This window comes from Pongo abelii, chromosome 15, assembly GCF_028885655.2.
Source record: "Pongo abelii isolate AG06213 chromosome 15, NHGRI_mPonAbe1-v2.0_pri, whole genome shotgun sequence".
Lineage (NCBI taxonomy): Eukaryota > Metazoa > Chordata > Mammalia > Primates > Hominidae > Pongo > Pongo abelii.
The window spans coordinates 63362247-63380582 of NC_072000.2; the positions used below are offsets into that span (position 1 = coordinate 63362247).

General features: G+C 40.2%; 1 protein-coding gene across 4 annotated transcripts in view; it reads left to right on the forward strand.

The window, feature by feature from the left end:
- Window positions 1–18336, forward strand: part of DAAM1 (dishevelled associated activator of morphogenesis 1) — a 181074-nt gene that overhangs the window by 98327 nt on the left and 64411 nt on the right. For all 4 annotated transcript variants that reach the window (XM_054530691.2, XM_002824803.5, XM_054530692.2 and 1 more), the window contains exon 3: window positions 2634–2723. In XM_054530691.2, the coding sequence (XP_054386666.1) occupies window positions 2634–2723 (90 nt within the window). The remainder of the gene's footprint in view (window positions 1–2633; window positions 2724–18336) is intronic.

Here is an 18336-nt window from a genome sequence, read left to right on the forward strand (position 1 = left end):
AATATCCAGAATCTACAAGAAATCAGCAAACAAAAAACAACCCAATGAAAAAATGGGCAAAAGACATTAAGAGACACTTCTGAAAAGAAGGCATGCATGCAACCAATATGAAAAAATGCTAATCACTGTACTACTCTGTTTTCATCCTACTGCAAAGAACTACCTGAGACTGGGCAATTTACTAAGAAAAGAGGTTTAATTGACTCACAGTTCTGCAGGCTTAACAGGAAGCATGACTGGGAGGCCTCAGGAAACTTACAATCATGGCAGAAGGGGAAGCAAGCAGGAGAGAAAGAGAGAGAGCGAAGGGGGCAGTACCACACACTGTTGTTTTGTTTGTTTGTTTGTTTGTTTTTTGTTTTTGAGATGGAGCCTCGCTCTGTCACCCGGGCTGGAGTGCAGTGGCACGATCTCGGCTCACTGCAACCTCTATCTTCCAGGTTCAAGCGATTCTCCTTCCTCAGCCTCCTGAGTAGCTGGGACTACAGGCGTGTGCCACCACACCCGGCTAATCTTTTGTATTTTTAGTAGAGACAGGGTTTCACCATGTTGTCCAGGCTGGTCTTGATCTCCTGACCTCATGATCTGCCCACCTCGGCCTCCTAAAGTGCTGGGATTACAGGCATGAGCCACCACACCCGGCCCAACCACACACTTTTAAACTATCAGATCTAATAGGAACTCACTCGCTCATCACAGAAACAGTGAGGGGGAATCCAGCCCCATAATCCAATAACCTCCCACCAGGCCCCTCCCCTGACACATGGGGATTACAGTTCGACATGAGATTTGGGTGGGGTTGCAGAGCCCACTCATATCAATTACTATTTATTACAGAAATGCAAATCAAAACCACAATGAGATATCATACCATCAGAATGGCTATTATTTAAAAGTCATAGAACAACAGATGCTAGTGAGGTTACAGAGAAGAGGCAACAGTTATACATTGTTGGTAAGAATGCAAATTAGTTCAGCTACTGTGGAAAGCAGTGTGAAGATTTTTCAAAGAATTTAAAATAGAACTAGCATTTGACCCAACAATCCCACTATTGGGTATATATACAAAGCAAAATAAATTGTTCTCCCAAAAAGACATATGCACTTGTATGTTCATTGCAGCACTATTCACAATAGCAAAGACATGGAATCAACCAAGATGTGCATCAACAGTGGACTGGATCAAGAAAATGTGATATATATAATGGAATGCTATACAATCATAAAAGGAACAAGATCATGTCCCTTGCAGCAACACGTATGCCACTGGAGGCCAGCATCCTTAGTGAACCAGCCCGGGAACAGAAAACGAAATATCGCATGTTCTCACTTATAAGTAAGAGCTAAAGTTTGAAGACACGTGGACACAAAGATGGGAAAAATAGATTCTGGGGACTTGAACAGGGAAGGTGGTGGGGGTGTTGGCAGGAATGCTACCTTTCAGGTACTGTGCTCACTACCTTAGTGATGGGATCATTTGTACACAAAGCCTCAGTGACATGCAAGTTACCTATGTAACAAACCTGCACATGTATGCCTGAACCTAAAGTAAAAGTAGAAAAAAAAAAAAAAGACTGTGAATTAAGTTCTTGTTAAACACCAATAACTTTTTTATAAGCTCTTTATATTCATGATTCTGTTATTGTTATCCATTAGTTATTAACATTTATAAATTACCTTCCTTTAGGGTTCAGTCTAAGCAGTACACCACTATAAAGTTAACGTTTCCAAACACTAATCTGAAAGGCTAAACATCTGGACTCTGGAGTTCAACAGTTCTAAGCTTAAAACACGACTCCACTATTTGCTAGGTGTGCAGTCTTGAATAACTGATGTGGCCAATCTTCACCCTAAATTTTTGCAAGCTATATCAGTGTGGATGTAGTAATGAGTAGACCACTTGGGGTTGTTGTGAGAACTACAGTAAATGAGAACATGCCTGCACATAATGTACTGAGTAAATATCAGTTAGTGTTTATGCAATGAGGGAGTCACTGCCTTGCCCAAAACTTCATTGCCTCAATTCATTCAAGAAAATAACCTCCTTACTCTGGCATTTAAAGCTTTCCGCTATTCACTCCCTACCTCTCCAACCTTTAAACTGATGATCCTTTGCAGAAACCCAGTGCTTCCTTTAAGCTGACCATTGTGCCACATACACACTGTCTGTCACCACACTCGGCCTTTGTCTGTTTCTCCCCCCCTCATGTCCAAGTCCTTCAGGGCCCAGCCTGTTAGTGTTTGTGAAGCCATCCCCAGCAAATCCTCATCTTTAACATGACCAATATTTCTAAACTCCTGAAGTTTGACAGCTTTTGCTGCTCAGTGGACCATACTCAGCAGTAGACAGTAGCTCAGGATAATTCTGCCCGTGCTTGGTCCACTCTCCCCTGATCTTTGTGACTGTAGGGCTGTGCCTCATCCCTCTTGCTGTGCCCCATGCCTAGCCCCCTGCCAGGGACATGCTTTCTTCGTGATGGAAAAACATACCTAACTTAGCTTCTTGGTCTTTTCAAGTTCATTTAAATATGTGTTGGTGTTTTTGGTTTTTTTCTTCCTTGATGATACTGATAACGTTCCCTACAGGAGTAATGTTTATCCTATGAAACACTAATTATTTTCTTTCTTCTCAGGATGAACTGGACCTCACAGACAAACACAGAGAAGCTATGTTTGCACTTCCAGCTGAGAAAAAATGGCAAATATACTGTAGCAAGAAAAAGGTAAGATTTTCATTGTAATTGTGGTTAACTGGAAAATAATCATTGATTCCATTTGCTCTTCCATTTCACCACTAGAATTGGACAGCTCTTTGTAATGTGAAAACCAGATTGAATGTGTTATGTTGTGGCTGTGGTGCTACATGTAGCCAGTGTCAATTCTCTGGATGTTGTTTTTGTCAATACTTCATTGGGCTCTTTTCCGCCTGTAACCATCATTCATAATCATGTGTAACTGAGACCCAAAATAACGTTTACTTACACAAGACAAATTCCCCTCAACCCTGCTCTTTACATAGCAGTCTGTATACAGGTGGTCTAGAACCAGGTGTGGGGTCACAGCCCTCTACAACCACCTTCTGACAACTTTCCATTTCATCTTCTCTCTGGTGTAGCCCCATCCCATGCACCAAGGTGACTCTCCAGCCCCTTCATGTTCCAAACCAACGATGGAAGAAAGGAAAGGAAGCACAGGCTCCTCCACTCCCACTTTGAGGGACGCATTCCTGGAGTTATGTGGCTGACTCTCTCTTGTATCCCACTGCTGATTGCATGGCCACATCCACTGAAAGGACTAAAGTCTTTATTCTGGGCAGTCACTTCCCATTTAAGATCTAGGGGTTCTCTTACCTCAAGAGATGTGGAGAATGGATATAGGGGACAGTGAAACACCAAAGCTCTTCTTATTCCCTAGTTAGTATCTGTGGCACCAGGCATCACTCCATGGTGACTGTATCTCCTGAAACAGAGTGCACTCTGCCATCTTTTAAACCCTGTAGCAGATTCTGAGGATATCCCTACACCCATTTTTGGGACTAATTCTGTTCATGGCCACCTTTTGCCACTTTCCCTTCTGTTCCAACAGAGATTTAAACCAGGATGGGGTAGTGGGAAGGTCAAGGCTAGCACCTAGCTCTCCATCAGGCAGTGGACACTTTGATGACTCACTCCCGACCCAGGGAAACAGGAACAAACTGTACAATAATCCAATATTTTTTCAAGAAAAAAATATTGTCAGGGAAGCCTTTTACTAGGTGAAACCAATATGCAGCTTGGGACCTCCATTTGCCCATGTGGCATCTCTCAGCACGTCTTCCCCCCTTTGCTATCTTGTGTAATTGCCCTGTGCCAATCTCCTGGGAGCATCTTACATTACTCAATAAAGGGACTCTCTCTAGCAGTGAGCCTATGTGAGTGGCTCTCCACCTGACTTTATGCCTCTGATGAAGAGACACCATGTCTTATCCATCTTTGTAACTCCAGCATCTGATACTTTGAATTGAATGCATGATGACTGAATCACTGCATTGCCATTAGTGTTACACTGAATACTGTCAAAAAATTTAAAGCACATTAATTTTCCAGCTGGGCAATTGTAATTGGTAGAACTATGTGTCAGATTCGGTTCTGGTGGCCTTTTCTGAGAAATGTGGTCAGCCTTAACCGCTCAGTATGATCTCTGAGCCTCTATCAGATCATTTCCAAACTAAAGCCTTAAGAGTTCTTAGTCCAGTAGTAACCAGTAAAATGTCATTGTGAAATAAATGTCTTCCTCTCCTCTTCTGCTGTTTCTCTTTGTATGCGTTGAACCAACTAGAAAACCTCTTTTTTATTGAACTGATTGTCATGGCTCAAGAAACAAATATAATACACTGAGAAAGAATTTTAAAATGGAATAAAATGTGCTCAGTTCTGAAATTGGTATTATATAGCCTTTGGAAACAAGGAAACTTTTCGCACTGCCATCTTAAAAATCTGCTGCTAGAACCGAGAAAGAGAAATCTTCAAGTTGTGGGTACACACAGAGGACATTGTCTATTTTGGCTCATCCTAGCGTAGATTCTTTCTGAAACTAAGGAAACAATACAAAGGGAGGGATTGAGAGTGTTCACTAGAGGAAAGAGAAGAGCAGGAAAATAGGAGCAGCTTACTGAGGGGAAAGTTTTCTTCTTTCCCAGATTTTATTACACCCTTGACAGCAATAGAAAGTTAATCATGGAAACTACTGCCCCTTAGATTAGAAAAGGCAAACCCTGGAGAATAGTAATGACCTCGGGCTTGCAGCTGCTGCTCATTTTTCAATTTCCACACCTATCGAATCCCCTTGAAAACCTCATCTCAAGTGTGCATGATGGGGGGTTTGCTTCTTGTAGGAGGATGGATGTGGATGTGGTCACTGGCCTCAGAATCCCACTTTTTGATGGCTGGGCTTTTCTTATTAGTACCTGGCTGGATTGCACAGACCTTTGAGAATACACTTCTCCTACTAGCTTCATTCCAACAGCTTGGCTTCCTTATATGACTTAGCAATCAGTGGGAAAGCCATTTTGACTCTTTAGGGAATCCCATGGGTTCTAGATTTGCCTCACTTTAAAATGGATGGTAGCATTGCTTCACCAAAGATTTTAATTTGAGCTTCTAACACTGTTAAAACTCTACTGTGCCTTTGGTCTGAAACTGAACTTTTTGGGCACTGCAATAAATTGGGAAATACACAATGAATATGAGAACATGAAAACTGAACCAGGAGGAGGATATTATGTTTACCTCTCTTCAGAGAATGTAATTTCTTGAAGGACAGGTTGCCCATTCTCAGAATAGAGCCCCGTAGTGGCCATCCTTAATATTAAGAACAGATTATTTTCCTTGGAACATCTCTCGCCTAGCCTTTTCAAATCAGGCTTATCACCAGCAAGCCAAGCCACATCCATTTCTCAGGCTGGAGGAAAGCTACACTCCCAGGGCTCTGTCACATTTCCCGTCTTTCAAGATTAGAACACAGGGCATTACAGACATTCTCACACATAGTAAAGTCATAGAGTAAGGGGCCACTGAAGCCAACCGAAACAGATGGCGTGAGTTGGTGAAAAGCAAACTTTCCATGTAAAAATGAACAGAAGTTGTGAAGGCCAATGAGCCTGGGACCTAAAGACAGGGCCAAGCTTGGCTCAGCCCAGTGTCTGTTTCCCTGTCCAACAGCGACTTGAGTCCCGGCAGCAGCTATCTGCTTATCAAGTCAGTGTTCATTTATGAAACTTCTCTATCTATGTCTCTGGTTGAAAACCTATTTCCAGAGCCAAAATCAAAGCAGAAAATATTTCTCAGACTAAAACGATTCAAAAGAAGTTAATTGGAATTTTATCTAATTGAGTAATCTCAGGGGAGCATAAGAGATGGATGTTGAGGCCTTGTTGAAAGTCCAAACAAATCTAAAACTTACCGGACTGATTGGTCATCCTTGCTTTGTCATAGACAGCAATCCACTGTCATTTTTTTTTTTTTTAACTTTCATGAAAGGTCCAAAAAGGGTTCTGTTAGTTGTGATGGGGTATTTTCAAATAGGAAATGTTTGTGGTTCTTATCTTTAAAGGTAATTCCCTTTTTAGTTCCAATCACAACATACTCTTTTGTTTAAATGAGGTTTTTCCCAGTCTCTAGCCAGAAACTGCATCTGTTAACAATCTTTTGGATTTTAAACTGAAGCTTTTTAAACAATGAACCATCTGACCACAAAAAGGCATCTGGCCATGCTGTATTTGCTTATTGTTAACATGATTTTTAAATCCTGGGAACAGTAAGGAGTAAGTCTTCAGAGAGGAGAAAATAAAGTGGGTGTATACATGTATTATGCTGACAGCAATCTTATCAGCACAGGAAGAAATCATCTTTAATTGCTGTTCTGCTCAGAAGCAAATGTACAAGTTGTATAACTTAACCAGTCCTTATTAGTATCCAGAAAAATACTTGTACCCCTTCTTGGGCTTCAGAGTTTGCCAAGTAAGTAGATGGGAATATAGACACTGCTAGCTCTGATGACAGCAGATATTTGAGGCAAAGATCAGGATTTGATGATTGTGCCTAATTTTTCCTGCTTTGTTTCTGATCTCTAAAGCCAAGACTTAAGTAAATGGTATTAGATTGTTCATATTACATTTCTGTATGTTTTGAGGTCTACTTTGGGGAAGGTGAATTTTTACTCTGCTGCTGAGTGTGTGTTTGTCTGTCCTGGCTGCAGCTCAGCTATCATGATTTCTGCAAACTGTTGATCTGGTGCTAGGTACATACTGAAGACATCTAGGGAAAGTGGCCGAAAGTTCAGCTAGTACTTTTCATTTATTCCTTAATTTGGTTTGTATACCCTGATTGGATCAATTCCTGACTGTTCCCCACAAAAAGAAATTCGTTCACCACACATACAAAAAGATTAAAGTTGTATTGTGTGTGGCCATTGGGATGCAGTTCTTTCAGTTCCTGGAGAGCTGAAGCCCTCCTGTGTTTCCAGTGCTAGAGAGGCAGTAGCTTGATCAAAACACAGATTTACACAGATTTAAAGAAACACATGTTAAAGTAGTGGAATTAAAGTCAAAAGAAACCATCCATTTTCTACACAAAGTAGCTGGAAAACGAGGAGACGAGGTGAGACATTGGTCTTCTAGTTCTTCCCAATATCTTTATGAGAAAAGGGGTAACCTGGGAAGGGAAGCAGTGGCTGGGCACTGGGCCTGAAGATGTGAGAGGGAAGAGAAGTTAGATGTCCTCTTCTTTCTTTTACTGTGGTTGATTAAATATACAGTAGAGTGAGCATTGGATTTCCAGGTGCCTACTTTGCTAGGTGTTAAGATTTGGGAGAGGGAACCAGTAAAAGTGAAAAAACTAGACTTCAGTGACAGTATTACTAGACTTCTTCAGAAGTACCTGGTTTAGTCTTCTGCAATTGAGTTTTCAACTCCAGTGATGGGTTCAAACTGGCATTTGTGCTCTTATGTGATAAGAGCTTACAGAAAGTGGCAGAAGTAGCAATGATTAGAAAGAAATTTGTCTGCCTTTCCTCCCTACCTCTCTAAAGACTATATAAGGGAAGCACAGTAGCTGCAGGACAACCAGCTTTCTAGACTCTGCAGGCTCTGAAATTATCTGTCTTATCTACATAGTCCCTGGCATTGAGAGATGAGGATTTGTGTATAAGCCCAGATTGAAACAGTAAGAAATAACAAGCTTGGAGTATCTGGTGTTTCACTCACCAAAGCAATGCAGTTGGTGAAGGGCAAGGCAAGTTAGTGTGTGATTTGTTTGATGTGTATTGAGTGTCTTCTCTGGGGCAGAGAAAACTAGACAGAGAATCTAGACTCTTGGTTAGATTCTGAGGATGATTAAAAAAATAAGCCAAATTTCTTGGAGTGGATGGTCCTGGTAGGAGAAGCAGATAGAATCAAATAGTAATCAAATGTTGTCATAAGCTCCATAAAAGGGTAAGCAGCAGACAGGCTCTGGGGCACAGAGGAAGGAGAAACCAACCTCTAGGGTGTGTGTGTTTGACTGAGACAACCATTCTTTTACCACTTTGACCCACCATTGGTTACAGCAGTGAGAGTTGATGTTGTGCTTTGATCCCGTGATCTAGAGACTGGCTCCTTTTTCAAATTTGAGCTGTGTTCACATGCACTGTACACTTTCCTCTTTGATTTCTATTTTGTTTCTGTCCCTTTTGCCATTGCTTAAAAGGTCAAGTTTGGACGATTGACCAAATCTAATCTTTACTAAACACAATTTGTAGAGCCTATTAGGAAATCTGTAAAAGGTTTGAACTTTTGAACAGTGAAGTCAGTGCAGGGGAAAACTAAAGTAATTGAGGCTTGTTTAGTCTGAGAAAGAGAGAGTAAGATGGAAACTCCAACACCGGCTGATGTTCAGTGGATATGCTCCAGTGAAACTGTATTACTGGTCAAAATATTACCAAATTCCAGTTGGTCAACAGGAGCTGCCCCAAGCCCTCCCAGTAAAAACCACCCTGCCAATCTGGTCCTTCTCCCAAGGGCCCACCATTCTTCCCCCATGATTCTAGGACTGAAGGGCTAACTCCTGGCATGGCACAGCCAGGAACTTCGCTGCCCTGTTCCCACGTTGCATCACTGGTTCTTATTCATGGATGCCCTTGTTATACTGGTTGACCAACGTTTTGAACATTGACCTGCAGATGTTTACCAAAGCCATTTGGTAACGTGTGTCCAGAGCTTGGAACATTCCTGTTCTAGAAAGTGATAAGAGATGCAGAAGAGGAATTATGTGCGAGAATGTTTTTGGCAATGTTGTCTCTAAAAGCCAATGACTGTAAACAACTTAGAGGAGGATAGCTACACTATAGCCATAGTCATACTATGCATGCAGACAGCAGAGCATCTTGCAGCCAGTGAAAAGTCATGTTTCTAAAGAAATTTTAATGACATGGGAATCTGCTCAGTATGTAATGGCAAGATTTTAAAAAAGATACAGTAGTCTCCTCACCTCCCTCCGTGGTTTTGCTTTCCATGGTTTCACTTATCTGCAGTCAACTGAGGTCCAAAAATAGGTGACTACAGGACAATAAGATATTTTGACAAAGAGAGAGACCACACTCACATAACTTGTATTACAGTCTATTGTCATTATTGTTCTTTTATTATTATTGTTGATAATCTCTTACTGTGCCTAATTTATAAATTAAATTTTATCCTAGGTATGTATGTATGGAAAAAACAGTGTATATAGGGTTCAGCACTATCCAATCTGAAATTTCAGGCATCTACTGGGGGTCTTAGAAGGTATCCCCCATAGATAAGGGGGGACTACTGTGTAAAACTTTGTATTCAGTATAATCAAATGTCTGCCAAAGTGTATGTAAAGAGGTAGGTGGACAGAAAAATAATTGTGAGCTTGGATTGTGGGTGATTCCAAATTTTATGAAGCATGTTATTCTCCCTCTTACCTTAAAATAGTTTTTTCTGGTTGCAAAAAATAAAATTTCTCTGTTTAAAAATTCATTTAATGTATTTTATATTAGGTTTTAGCCAGAGAAGCGGGACCACTGGGACATGGTCTGTTTCTTTCTGTCTCAACGGATGTGGTTCAGCTTAGCCAACTTGAACCTTACAAAGCCACCACATATTTCCGTTAAAATTAGGAGGAAAAAATAAATATTTAAAATGCAGCCAGTGCTTGTGTTGTCAAGACAGTGTTGGCATATTTTTTCTTTGTCCAGCTCAATCTCTCTCTCTCATTGTCTCTCACTTTTTACTCTTCCTTAGAGGGAGTAAAACAAAGATTAATCCATAAACCACGCAGTTTTTTAGCACCGTTTACCGGTTTAGGCAATGACTCTGAAAACATAGTGATGTGGCCCTGATGAGATGCCCTCGGTTTTCTGCCCAGAAACCCATTGAGGGCATGTTTCTCATTGTCCTTGCATTCCTAAGTGCTATAATCTCAAAGCTAGTGATCAATTTCCTTTCTTTATTTCCTTTTTATTGCAAAAGTCAGCACTATTAAAATGAACACCAAATTTTAGATTTGAAGTGTGAAATACTGTTCATTCAAAGATTCTCTGCCTCTGACAGTCAAATCAATGTTAGGTTATAGTCTAACAAAAGGCAATTGGTTTTTGAATATTTATTTGCCTCCTCTTCCTCTAATTCCTTTGTTTAATAATACCAGTGTTGGGTAATATTTTTGTTTTCCTGTCAGCTTTACCACTTGGGTCATTCCAGCTGTGTCCCTACAACCACCCCTGCCTTGTGTATCCAGAATGGTCTTGTGCTCACAGTGTGCATTTTCATAAATGTTGCTTCTCAGTAGATGCCCATTCTCCTTAACGAGGCAGCAGTAAGTGAATGTACTCATAGGTTGAACCAAAACATTAGCTGTCTTTTCTCTTTGGTGCTTGGAGAATTGAATAAATCTGCAATATTGTGGACAAACTTTTGGAGCCATCTGTTGGGGTATAACATTCTGGTTCTGTAGAGTCCTCCTTAGGAATGGATCTTCTCCGTAGCTTTCCTGAATTACGTTTGTCCCTCATAATTGTTCCAAACTATAGTATGATGTATGTGTAATACAATTTTTTCTAAGATAAATAGAAGCCAAATAAATACTTTGCATAGTTAAAAGCCATCTAAAAGGTAATCTTAGAAGGGAGGATACCATTTACTAGCTGTATGACCTGGGGCATGTTAACCTTTCTAATTTCTCACTCCTCTGTAAAATGAGGTTAACTTTATGGGGTTGTAGTGAAAATTAAATGTAATAATATGGTTTAGTACTTATCAGAGAGCTTGGAGGCATGGTAACATTAGCTGTTGTCATAGTCAATGGTAACAATGGTGACTATGCTTGTAATAGTATGAACTGAGTTTCTGCTTGTTCACCCATAGGCTGACCTGGGATTAATCTCCATCTTCTTGAGTGATGTTGATATCTGGTTTTCTCAGAATAATAGTGATAATTTCAAAAGTATTGAACTGCAGGATATTTCAGAGGCAGAAATAGTAAGTTAGGAGGTTCTATTATAGATAAGGGAAGAGACTGAGAAAATCACTATGCTCAGCACCAGAAGCTGGTAAAAGGAGGACTCATTTGGCAAAAGTTCTAGGGCAGTGGTGAACAAAATGCAGTCCGTTGGCTTCTGGGTGGGACCCTGGACCTGATTTCCAGAATTAAGGAACACCCTTAATTTATATTTGGGAAGTCTCTGGTCCAGAGAAAGTCAGCCTGCACCGCACTTTTTTCCTCTTAGCCACGTGCCCTCCACAGTGCTTCAGCATGCCACTGACCAGGTGTAGCCCATGGAAGAGCGCACAGGAGTGGGTTTGCTTGGCAAGCAGTTGTCAACACCAACTGAAGTCAAGTCTGGAAAGTGGGTATGTGTGAATTTAGCTACTTTTTTAATAAAAATTAAATTCCTACTCTGCTGCCTAGAAAAGGTAGGTGGTTGATGAATATCTTAAGTTTTGAAATAAGAGTATTTTTTGATGAAAACATTGCTGCTTCTGTTGTTTGCAATGGGGGAAAATCCCTTTATAGGACCCGACACAAAGAGAATTCTTTAAGTAAGCCAATTTTTACAAATAAGTAAGTTATTAGGTTGGAGTGAGCCAGATTTACAAATGCCCTGTTAAGCCACAAAATTTGCTCAAAAGTTGCAGCATTGTAATTCAATAGAGCATTCTAGCTGTGTTATTTCTGAAGTGAACAAAACAAAACTTTAGTGATGGAAAGATAATAAAATAACGTTTCAGCACATTTGCAAATAATGTTATTATTAGAAGTCTTAAACCTAATTACCAGAGCAATCATTCTAGGTTCCAATAAGTTGACACTCTCAAAATTTCTAAAAGAAAAAACTAACCTCTGATAACTTTCTTCTCAAGTCATGAGATAAACTATTGCTTTCTGTTTGATTAATTTTTATTGTGAAAAACTTAAATATACAAAAAAGTACAGAATATAATAAATACCCATATTTAACAAATGCTAATAACATTTTACCATATTCACCTCAGATTTTTTTTTAAAAAGAATAAAACATAAATATAGTTGAAGCCCAGAGGTGACTGCTCTTCTGAAGGTGGTTTGTGTTTCTGTCTTTTACTTACCCATATATTTATAGCCTAACTCCGTGCGCATTTATTCCTAAACAATATATACTGTTTCTCCATTTTAACTGGTGTATAGTATTCCATTTTATGAACATGCCACAGTTTAATTATTTTTATCCCCATTAGGCCATGCTTATTTTCAGTTTTTCTTACTATTTAAAAAATATTATGATGAACGTTTGTGCATATGTTCAAGAGTTTATCTAGAATAGACACCTAGACATGTAGTTATTGAGTGTTTGATATGAACATTTTCACCTTTAATTGCTCTTCAAAGTGGTTATAATAACTTATACCTGCAGTGAATTAGTTGTCAACCATGTGAAGAGTTGATACTGTCTGAGGGAAGGAAACTAATATCTCATTGCTCTGATATATCATTTTATGAAAGTTTAAATGTTTCCAGTATAAGAAACTGTCATTAAAGTTTTTCAGTTTTTTCCCATATGTCTCACAAATCAAATTGACGTAAAAATTACTGTAATATAAAGTGCTCATTAAAAACAAAAACTCAACGTTTAGAAAATGAAAAGTATTCTATTCAAATACATACAAAGCCATACAAAAGTACAAAATATTAGAAGTATATTGAGGTCTAGATGAGTGAACCCTACACAGGGCAAACCAAATAAATATTGAGTGAATTGTTCATATTGTTCAAATGAACAATTTGAACAATATGTTCAAATGAACATATTGAACAAATGAACAATATGAACAATTCACTCAATATTTATTTGGTTTGCCCTGTGTACGGTTCACTCTTCCTTTCGTCTAGACCTCTTTGCACCCTGATTTCCAGACCAGGCAAATTGTGTTTCCATCTTTAGCAAGCTCTTAACTGATATTTGCCATCACTGAACACAGGAAGTTCCTCTGAGGCATTTGCCACTTCCCTGGTTGGTGACTAAAGTGCAGGTGCAGAATCAGCACATCTGCACAAGCAAGCAGATGGACTGTTGCTGGGGCTCACACAATCGGCCCCTTCTTCCTCTAGCCAAAGCAACTTTATCTCGAGCATTTCTTTATAAAAATTTTGAGACTCTCTCCTCTTCCTTGATTCCTTTGGATACTCAGAAGTTGAGAGGTCTAACTTGCTGTCTATCCCCCATTCCTAAATTTTGAACTCGTTTCTACAGACAAGTCAATTTATGGATTTGGGGTTTGTTGATTCCTTAGCCTGAAAATACTTTGTTCTTCACAGAATTCTAAAAGCAGTGAAAAATGTGTGTGCTTTGTGGATACCATCTCTCCTTGTACTTTCTAATACATGTTGAGTATCCCATATCTGAAACTTTAAAATCTAAAACTTTTAAAGAGAGTGCCAACATGACTCTCAAAAGAAATGCTCATTGGAGCATTTTGGATTTTAGATTTTCAGATTTTTGGATTAGGAAAGATGAACAGGTAGGTATACTGCAAATATTCCAAAATCTGAAAGAAAAAAATCCAAAATTTGAAACAATTCCGGAATATCCAAGCACTTTAGTTAACCCAAACTTGCATTTCTTTAGTGAGTAACACCCTTTTACTGAAGGTCTTACACTCCCTGTAACTGGGGAACACCGGGCTGGAAGAGAGTAGAAGAGAATGTCCTTGTGTTTGTGTTCACTTGTAATCCAACAATAACAAAAATAAGTTAGCAATATACAGCTGAGAAAAAGTAAGACAGATTGGTTGGGCAACCCAATTAATGGGGAGTCATGAGGAGCATGAAGGTAGTGTGTCCTGTGGAGCTCTCTTTTTCCCTCTCAAGTGGGGGTTAGAGAAGCAACTCTCTCAGCATTCACTCAGGGCTTGTCACTCATGCCTGCATTGGTGCTGCACCGTGGGAAGAATGCTCCTGTCTTGGCTCCAATCCCTGGAGGAGACTTGGAACATAAGCTCTGAATGGCAGTCCTGGAGGACAGTGGTTCTCGACTGCCACAGAACAGCAATCTTTGGCCCCCAAGTTATTCTTTATTTTTTATTTTTTTAGTTTTGAGATGGAGTCTCACTCCGTCACCCACACTGGAGTGCAATGGCGCAATCTCAGCTCACTGGAAACTCCATCTTCCGGGTTCATGTAATTCTCCTGCCTCAGCCTCCCGAGTAGGTGGGATTACAGGTGTCCACTACCACGCCTGGCTAATTTTTGTATTTTTAGTAGAGATGGGGTTTCACCATGTTGGTCAGGCTGGTCTCGAACTCCTGACCTCAGGTGATCCACCCGCCTTGGCCTCCTAAAGTGCTAGGATTATAGGCATGAGCCACCGTGCCCGGCCAGCCTCTAAGTTATTCTTAAGCAGGTTCATTGTAACAGCTCTGGTGCAGGACAAATTTGGCTGTGTGTCAGTTGCCAAGGTAGGAGTCCATGACTATCTTTGAGCCCTCCATGGTTGTCACAGAATGTTTATGAACAGTGCTATGGTGGAACCAAGATTCTAAATGTGACTGTGCGAGGCCCTTTGAACCCCTTGCCTGTGTGTGTTAAGGAACAAGGGCATAGCTCCATTTCATTTCCAAAATTCTTCAATCTGCAAATGCAGAATTTCACTAGGCATGAAAATGGACTCCTATAGTATCCTGTGAAACTCAGAGTGAGTTTCTTTAGAGAGTCTGAGCAAATAGTTTCAGTAATCTGAGTAAATAGTCTCTGATGTGTATCTCACTTCTGAGAATCCATAAATAGCTATTCATTCTGGTTACCACCACCCCAGTGGTCCCCCGAGGGACATACAACACAGTAGACGTGCTAGACTGATGCATACCTTTTGTTACAGCATTCCTTAGAACTGTGGCTTCCTGCCCTGGTTAGCAATGGAGTACTAATAACCTCAAGCAAAACTGGCATAAAGGTTTATTTTGATTGCTAGCTCTGAACAATTGGGGGTGGATGCCTGGAGCACTTTGGGAAGCATTCAGAGGTTATGAATGATCTCAGTAAGAAATAGGGCCAGGTGCGATGGCTAACGCCTGTAAGCCCAGCAGTCTGGGGGGCCAAGGTGGGTGGATCATTTGAGGTCAGGAGTTCGAAACCAGCCTGGGACCCAACATGGCGAAACCCCATCTCTACTAAAAATACAAAAATTAGCTGGGCATGGTGGCGTGTGCCTGTAATCTCAGCTACTTGAGAGGCTGAGGCATGAGAATTGCTTGAACCCAGGAGGCGGAGGTTGCAGTGAGCCAAAATTGCACCACTGTACTCCAGCCTAGGTGACAGAGTGAAACTATGTCTCAAAAATACAATAAATAAAATAAATAGCAGCATCTGCCATGACACATGATGGAGAATGTGGCTTATGTGGGAAATATTTGCTATCCCTGTCCTTGAAAGCTCCTCTTGCCACTAGATTATAGTCAGATTCAAGTAGCATATTCCATGCTGTCTTTCCTTTGAGCTTCTCTCTGGTTCTGGGCTGACTCTCCAGATGGTATGGCCTATACTTTCACAGAAAGACTGCCCCAAGGCTGCCTGACTTCACCAACTCCAACTCCAGAAGATAGGATTATGAAAGACATCAATATGGAAAGAAATGGCCCCTTTAGAAGATATATCGAAGAGGAACAAAAAACACGTTTCCTGTGTCTTTCCTATATGTATTTTTTCACTAATAGCTCCAGCACACCTAATACTATTGAATCATTCCATTCTTGGCACATTTCAGAACTTCTCCTCTTTGTAGAGTAGGGAGAAGCTTTGAGCCTCTAGTGTGTCAGAATGTGCCACTAATAATTTGGGATTCTCACAATTCCTTACACTTTAGGAACCTGGTAACTTGTGGCACTAGAAATGGGTTACAGTAGAGTCTACCAAAGAATACCACCCTTAAGTTACAGTGTCTTAAATTCTGTTATTCTTCAGCGTGGTATAGAGCAACATTGACTTGTGCAGTATCCTTTTATCTGTCCCCATACATAAGGAAAAGCATTTTGTTTTTTCAATTTCTGAGAGGTACTTCCCTATGTCTCCATATTGAGATGTTTCTGATACAGTGGTATCTTCTAACTAGTGCTTTTCTTTCTTTCTCTTGCCAAAAATGCTGTCATTAATTTAGGAGTACATTGTAGAGTTTATGGTGGTCTAAAATTAGGAATACAGTTCTGACTGTCCTCAGGGACAGTTAACCTTGCATTAGCACTTTTTTCTCATTCTGAGGATGCATCCCTGAATGGAATATGCCTTTATGTGCTTGCTGTTACCCCGATTCTCCTTTTAGCTTAATTACTCTTTTCCAAAGGGTCCTCGCTTGTTATAGCCTTGTGTTAAACATTATATTGCAAATCATAAACACACTTTGATTGTTTTCCCAAGGGCTGGTTATAGAACATCAAAACCTGCTTTATGACATTCTGAAAGGTGGGTCTGGTAGCTACAAATGTGGTAGCAAGATGTGAGGCAGCAAAGGCCATTGACACCACTGATTGAATTTGCATGCTACATAAGGGTTTAGCGATGTGTGTCCAAATACGTTAATTTACAAACCAACTGGACCACATTGTACCTGGGTCTGTAGCACTCCATGGTGACATGTGGATCAAAGATTTGGCTCTTAACAAGCTATGTAGGAATAATTTGTTTTATGTCATTGCACACTGTTGTGTCATAGGCACAGTGCCTGCCTGCAGGGGAATGTGGGGTTGTATCATTTCTGAAACTAATAATTGGAGAATATTTCTTTTTCTTTGCCATGAAACTGAGGGGGAGTTGTCATATAAATTGGTTTCAGATGCTGGAGTTGTACTGATTGAGAATTTTAGGCTTCAGTCATATGCCATGCTGTGAAGTGCTTTGCCAAAATAATGACTTGTTAAAATAAATAAAGTAAGTGTCTCATAGTTTGGGAAGTGGACTGTAAAATCTCAGTTCTTAATTCTAGGTAAGTGTTGCGGCTGCTTTCTTAGATATACCAGGTGCACATAAAATGTATTCCCCCACATCCCCTCTAACCACCCCCCAACTCCTTGTAAGTCAGCTGAGGCTTGTTCAGGAAAGAAGAGGGTGTTGGAGCAGAGGGCTCCTGAACTCTTACAGAATGCGGTAATATTGTTGCTCTTCTCTTTGCTGCTCTTCCCCACAGGGTGACTAGGTCTCTATGAAGTGGCACTCTTTTCTTGCTTTTCTGGGTGTGTGATTTTGGGGAGAACAAAAATAATAGCTATGTGCTATTTCATTCAGGCCATTCAGAAACTCTGATGATTTTTATCAGTGTAAATGAAGTTTGTGACATATGGAAAATATTAATGTGACATTTTGTGCTCTCAAGGAAATGTCTCAAAGGATTTTTTCCCAGGGGAGTTCAGGAATGCTTGCACTGTATCTTTACTTTGAAGTTAGAAGATCCATTGATAAAAACCAGGGCGTAGTTAAAAGGCAGGAGAGTTAATGAACACTTGACTGTTGTTTTTTTTTTTTTTTAACATGATGACCAGAGAGAGTGAAGTATTTAAATAGGCATACTTTTTTGTAGCTATACTTGCAAAAACTTAAAACCTATTGTTGGAGTAAACTTGGAATCTTCTCAGAACCTCTCAACTCTAAAGTTCAGAAATGTGTTAAGTCTAGGAACTGCTAAGTCTGTCTCAGGGATCACTCACAAGGAGAGCAGGGAACTTTGTTCTTTTGTTCATGTATTCCAACACCCAGAATAGTGCTTAGCTCATTATATAACAGAATTCAATAAATATTTGTTAGATGAGTAAAGGAATGAGAAGGAAAGCAAATGCCTTTTTAGATTCCATTCAGCATTGTAGATACGAGCTTAGTGAAAACAATTCTGCTCCTATCCTGCCCTTGAGAAGCCTTATGTTTAGCAGTATAGTATTAATGCTGTCACAGAGTTTGGCTGTCTACACAAGTATTTAGATTTTAAAATGCTGCCGTGTCTTTGTGAGATTTAGTAGACTGTGTGTTACTCTAACATGGCATCCATCTCTAAACCAAACTGTTAGGGAGCAGCAGTTGAGTATAGCCTCTTTTCTGGCTAGAGGGTCTAACCTCACTGAGTTCTCAGCTTTTCTTTTTTTAATCAATAGTGCAAGAAGACTTAGTAATACCCCAAATACTTAACCAACAAATTCCTGAGGGGGATAGAGGACCAAGTGCTCCCTTCCAAGGGAGGTGGAATGGAATGGTCAGGAGCTCAGTGGTCTGAAGTTTGAGACTCAGTGATACACAGATAGAAACCATACCATGCAGCCTAGGCAGGGCAACAGAAATACACAGAATT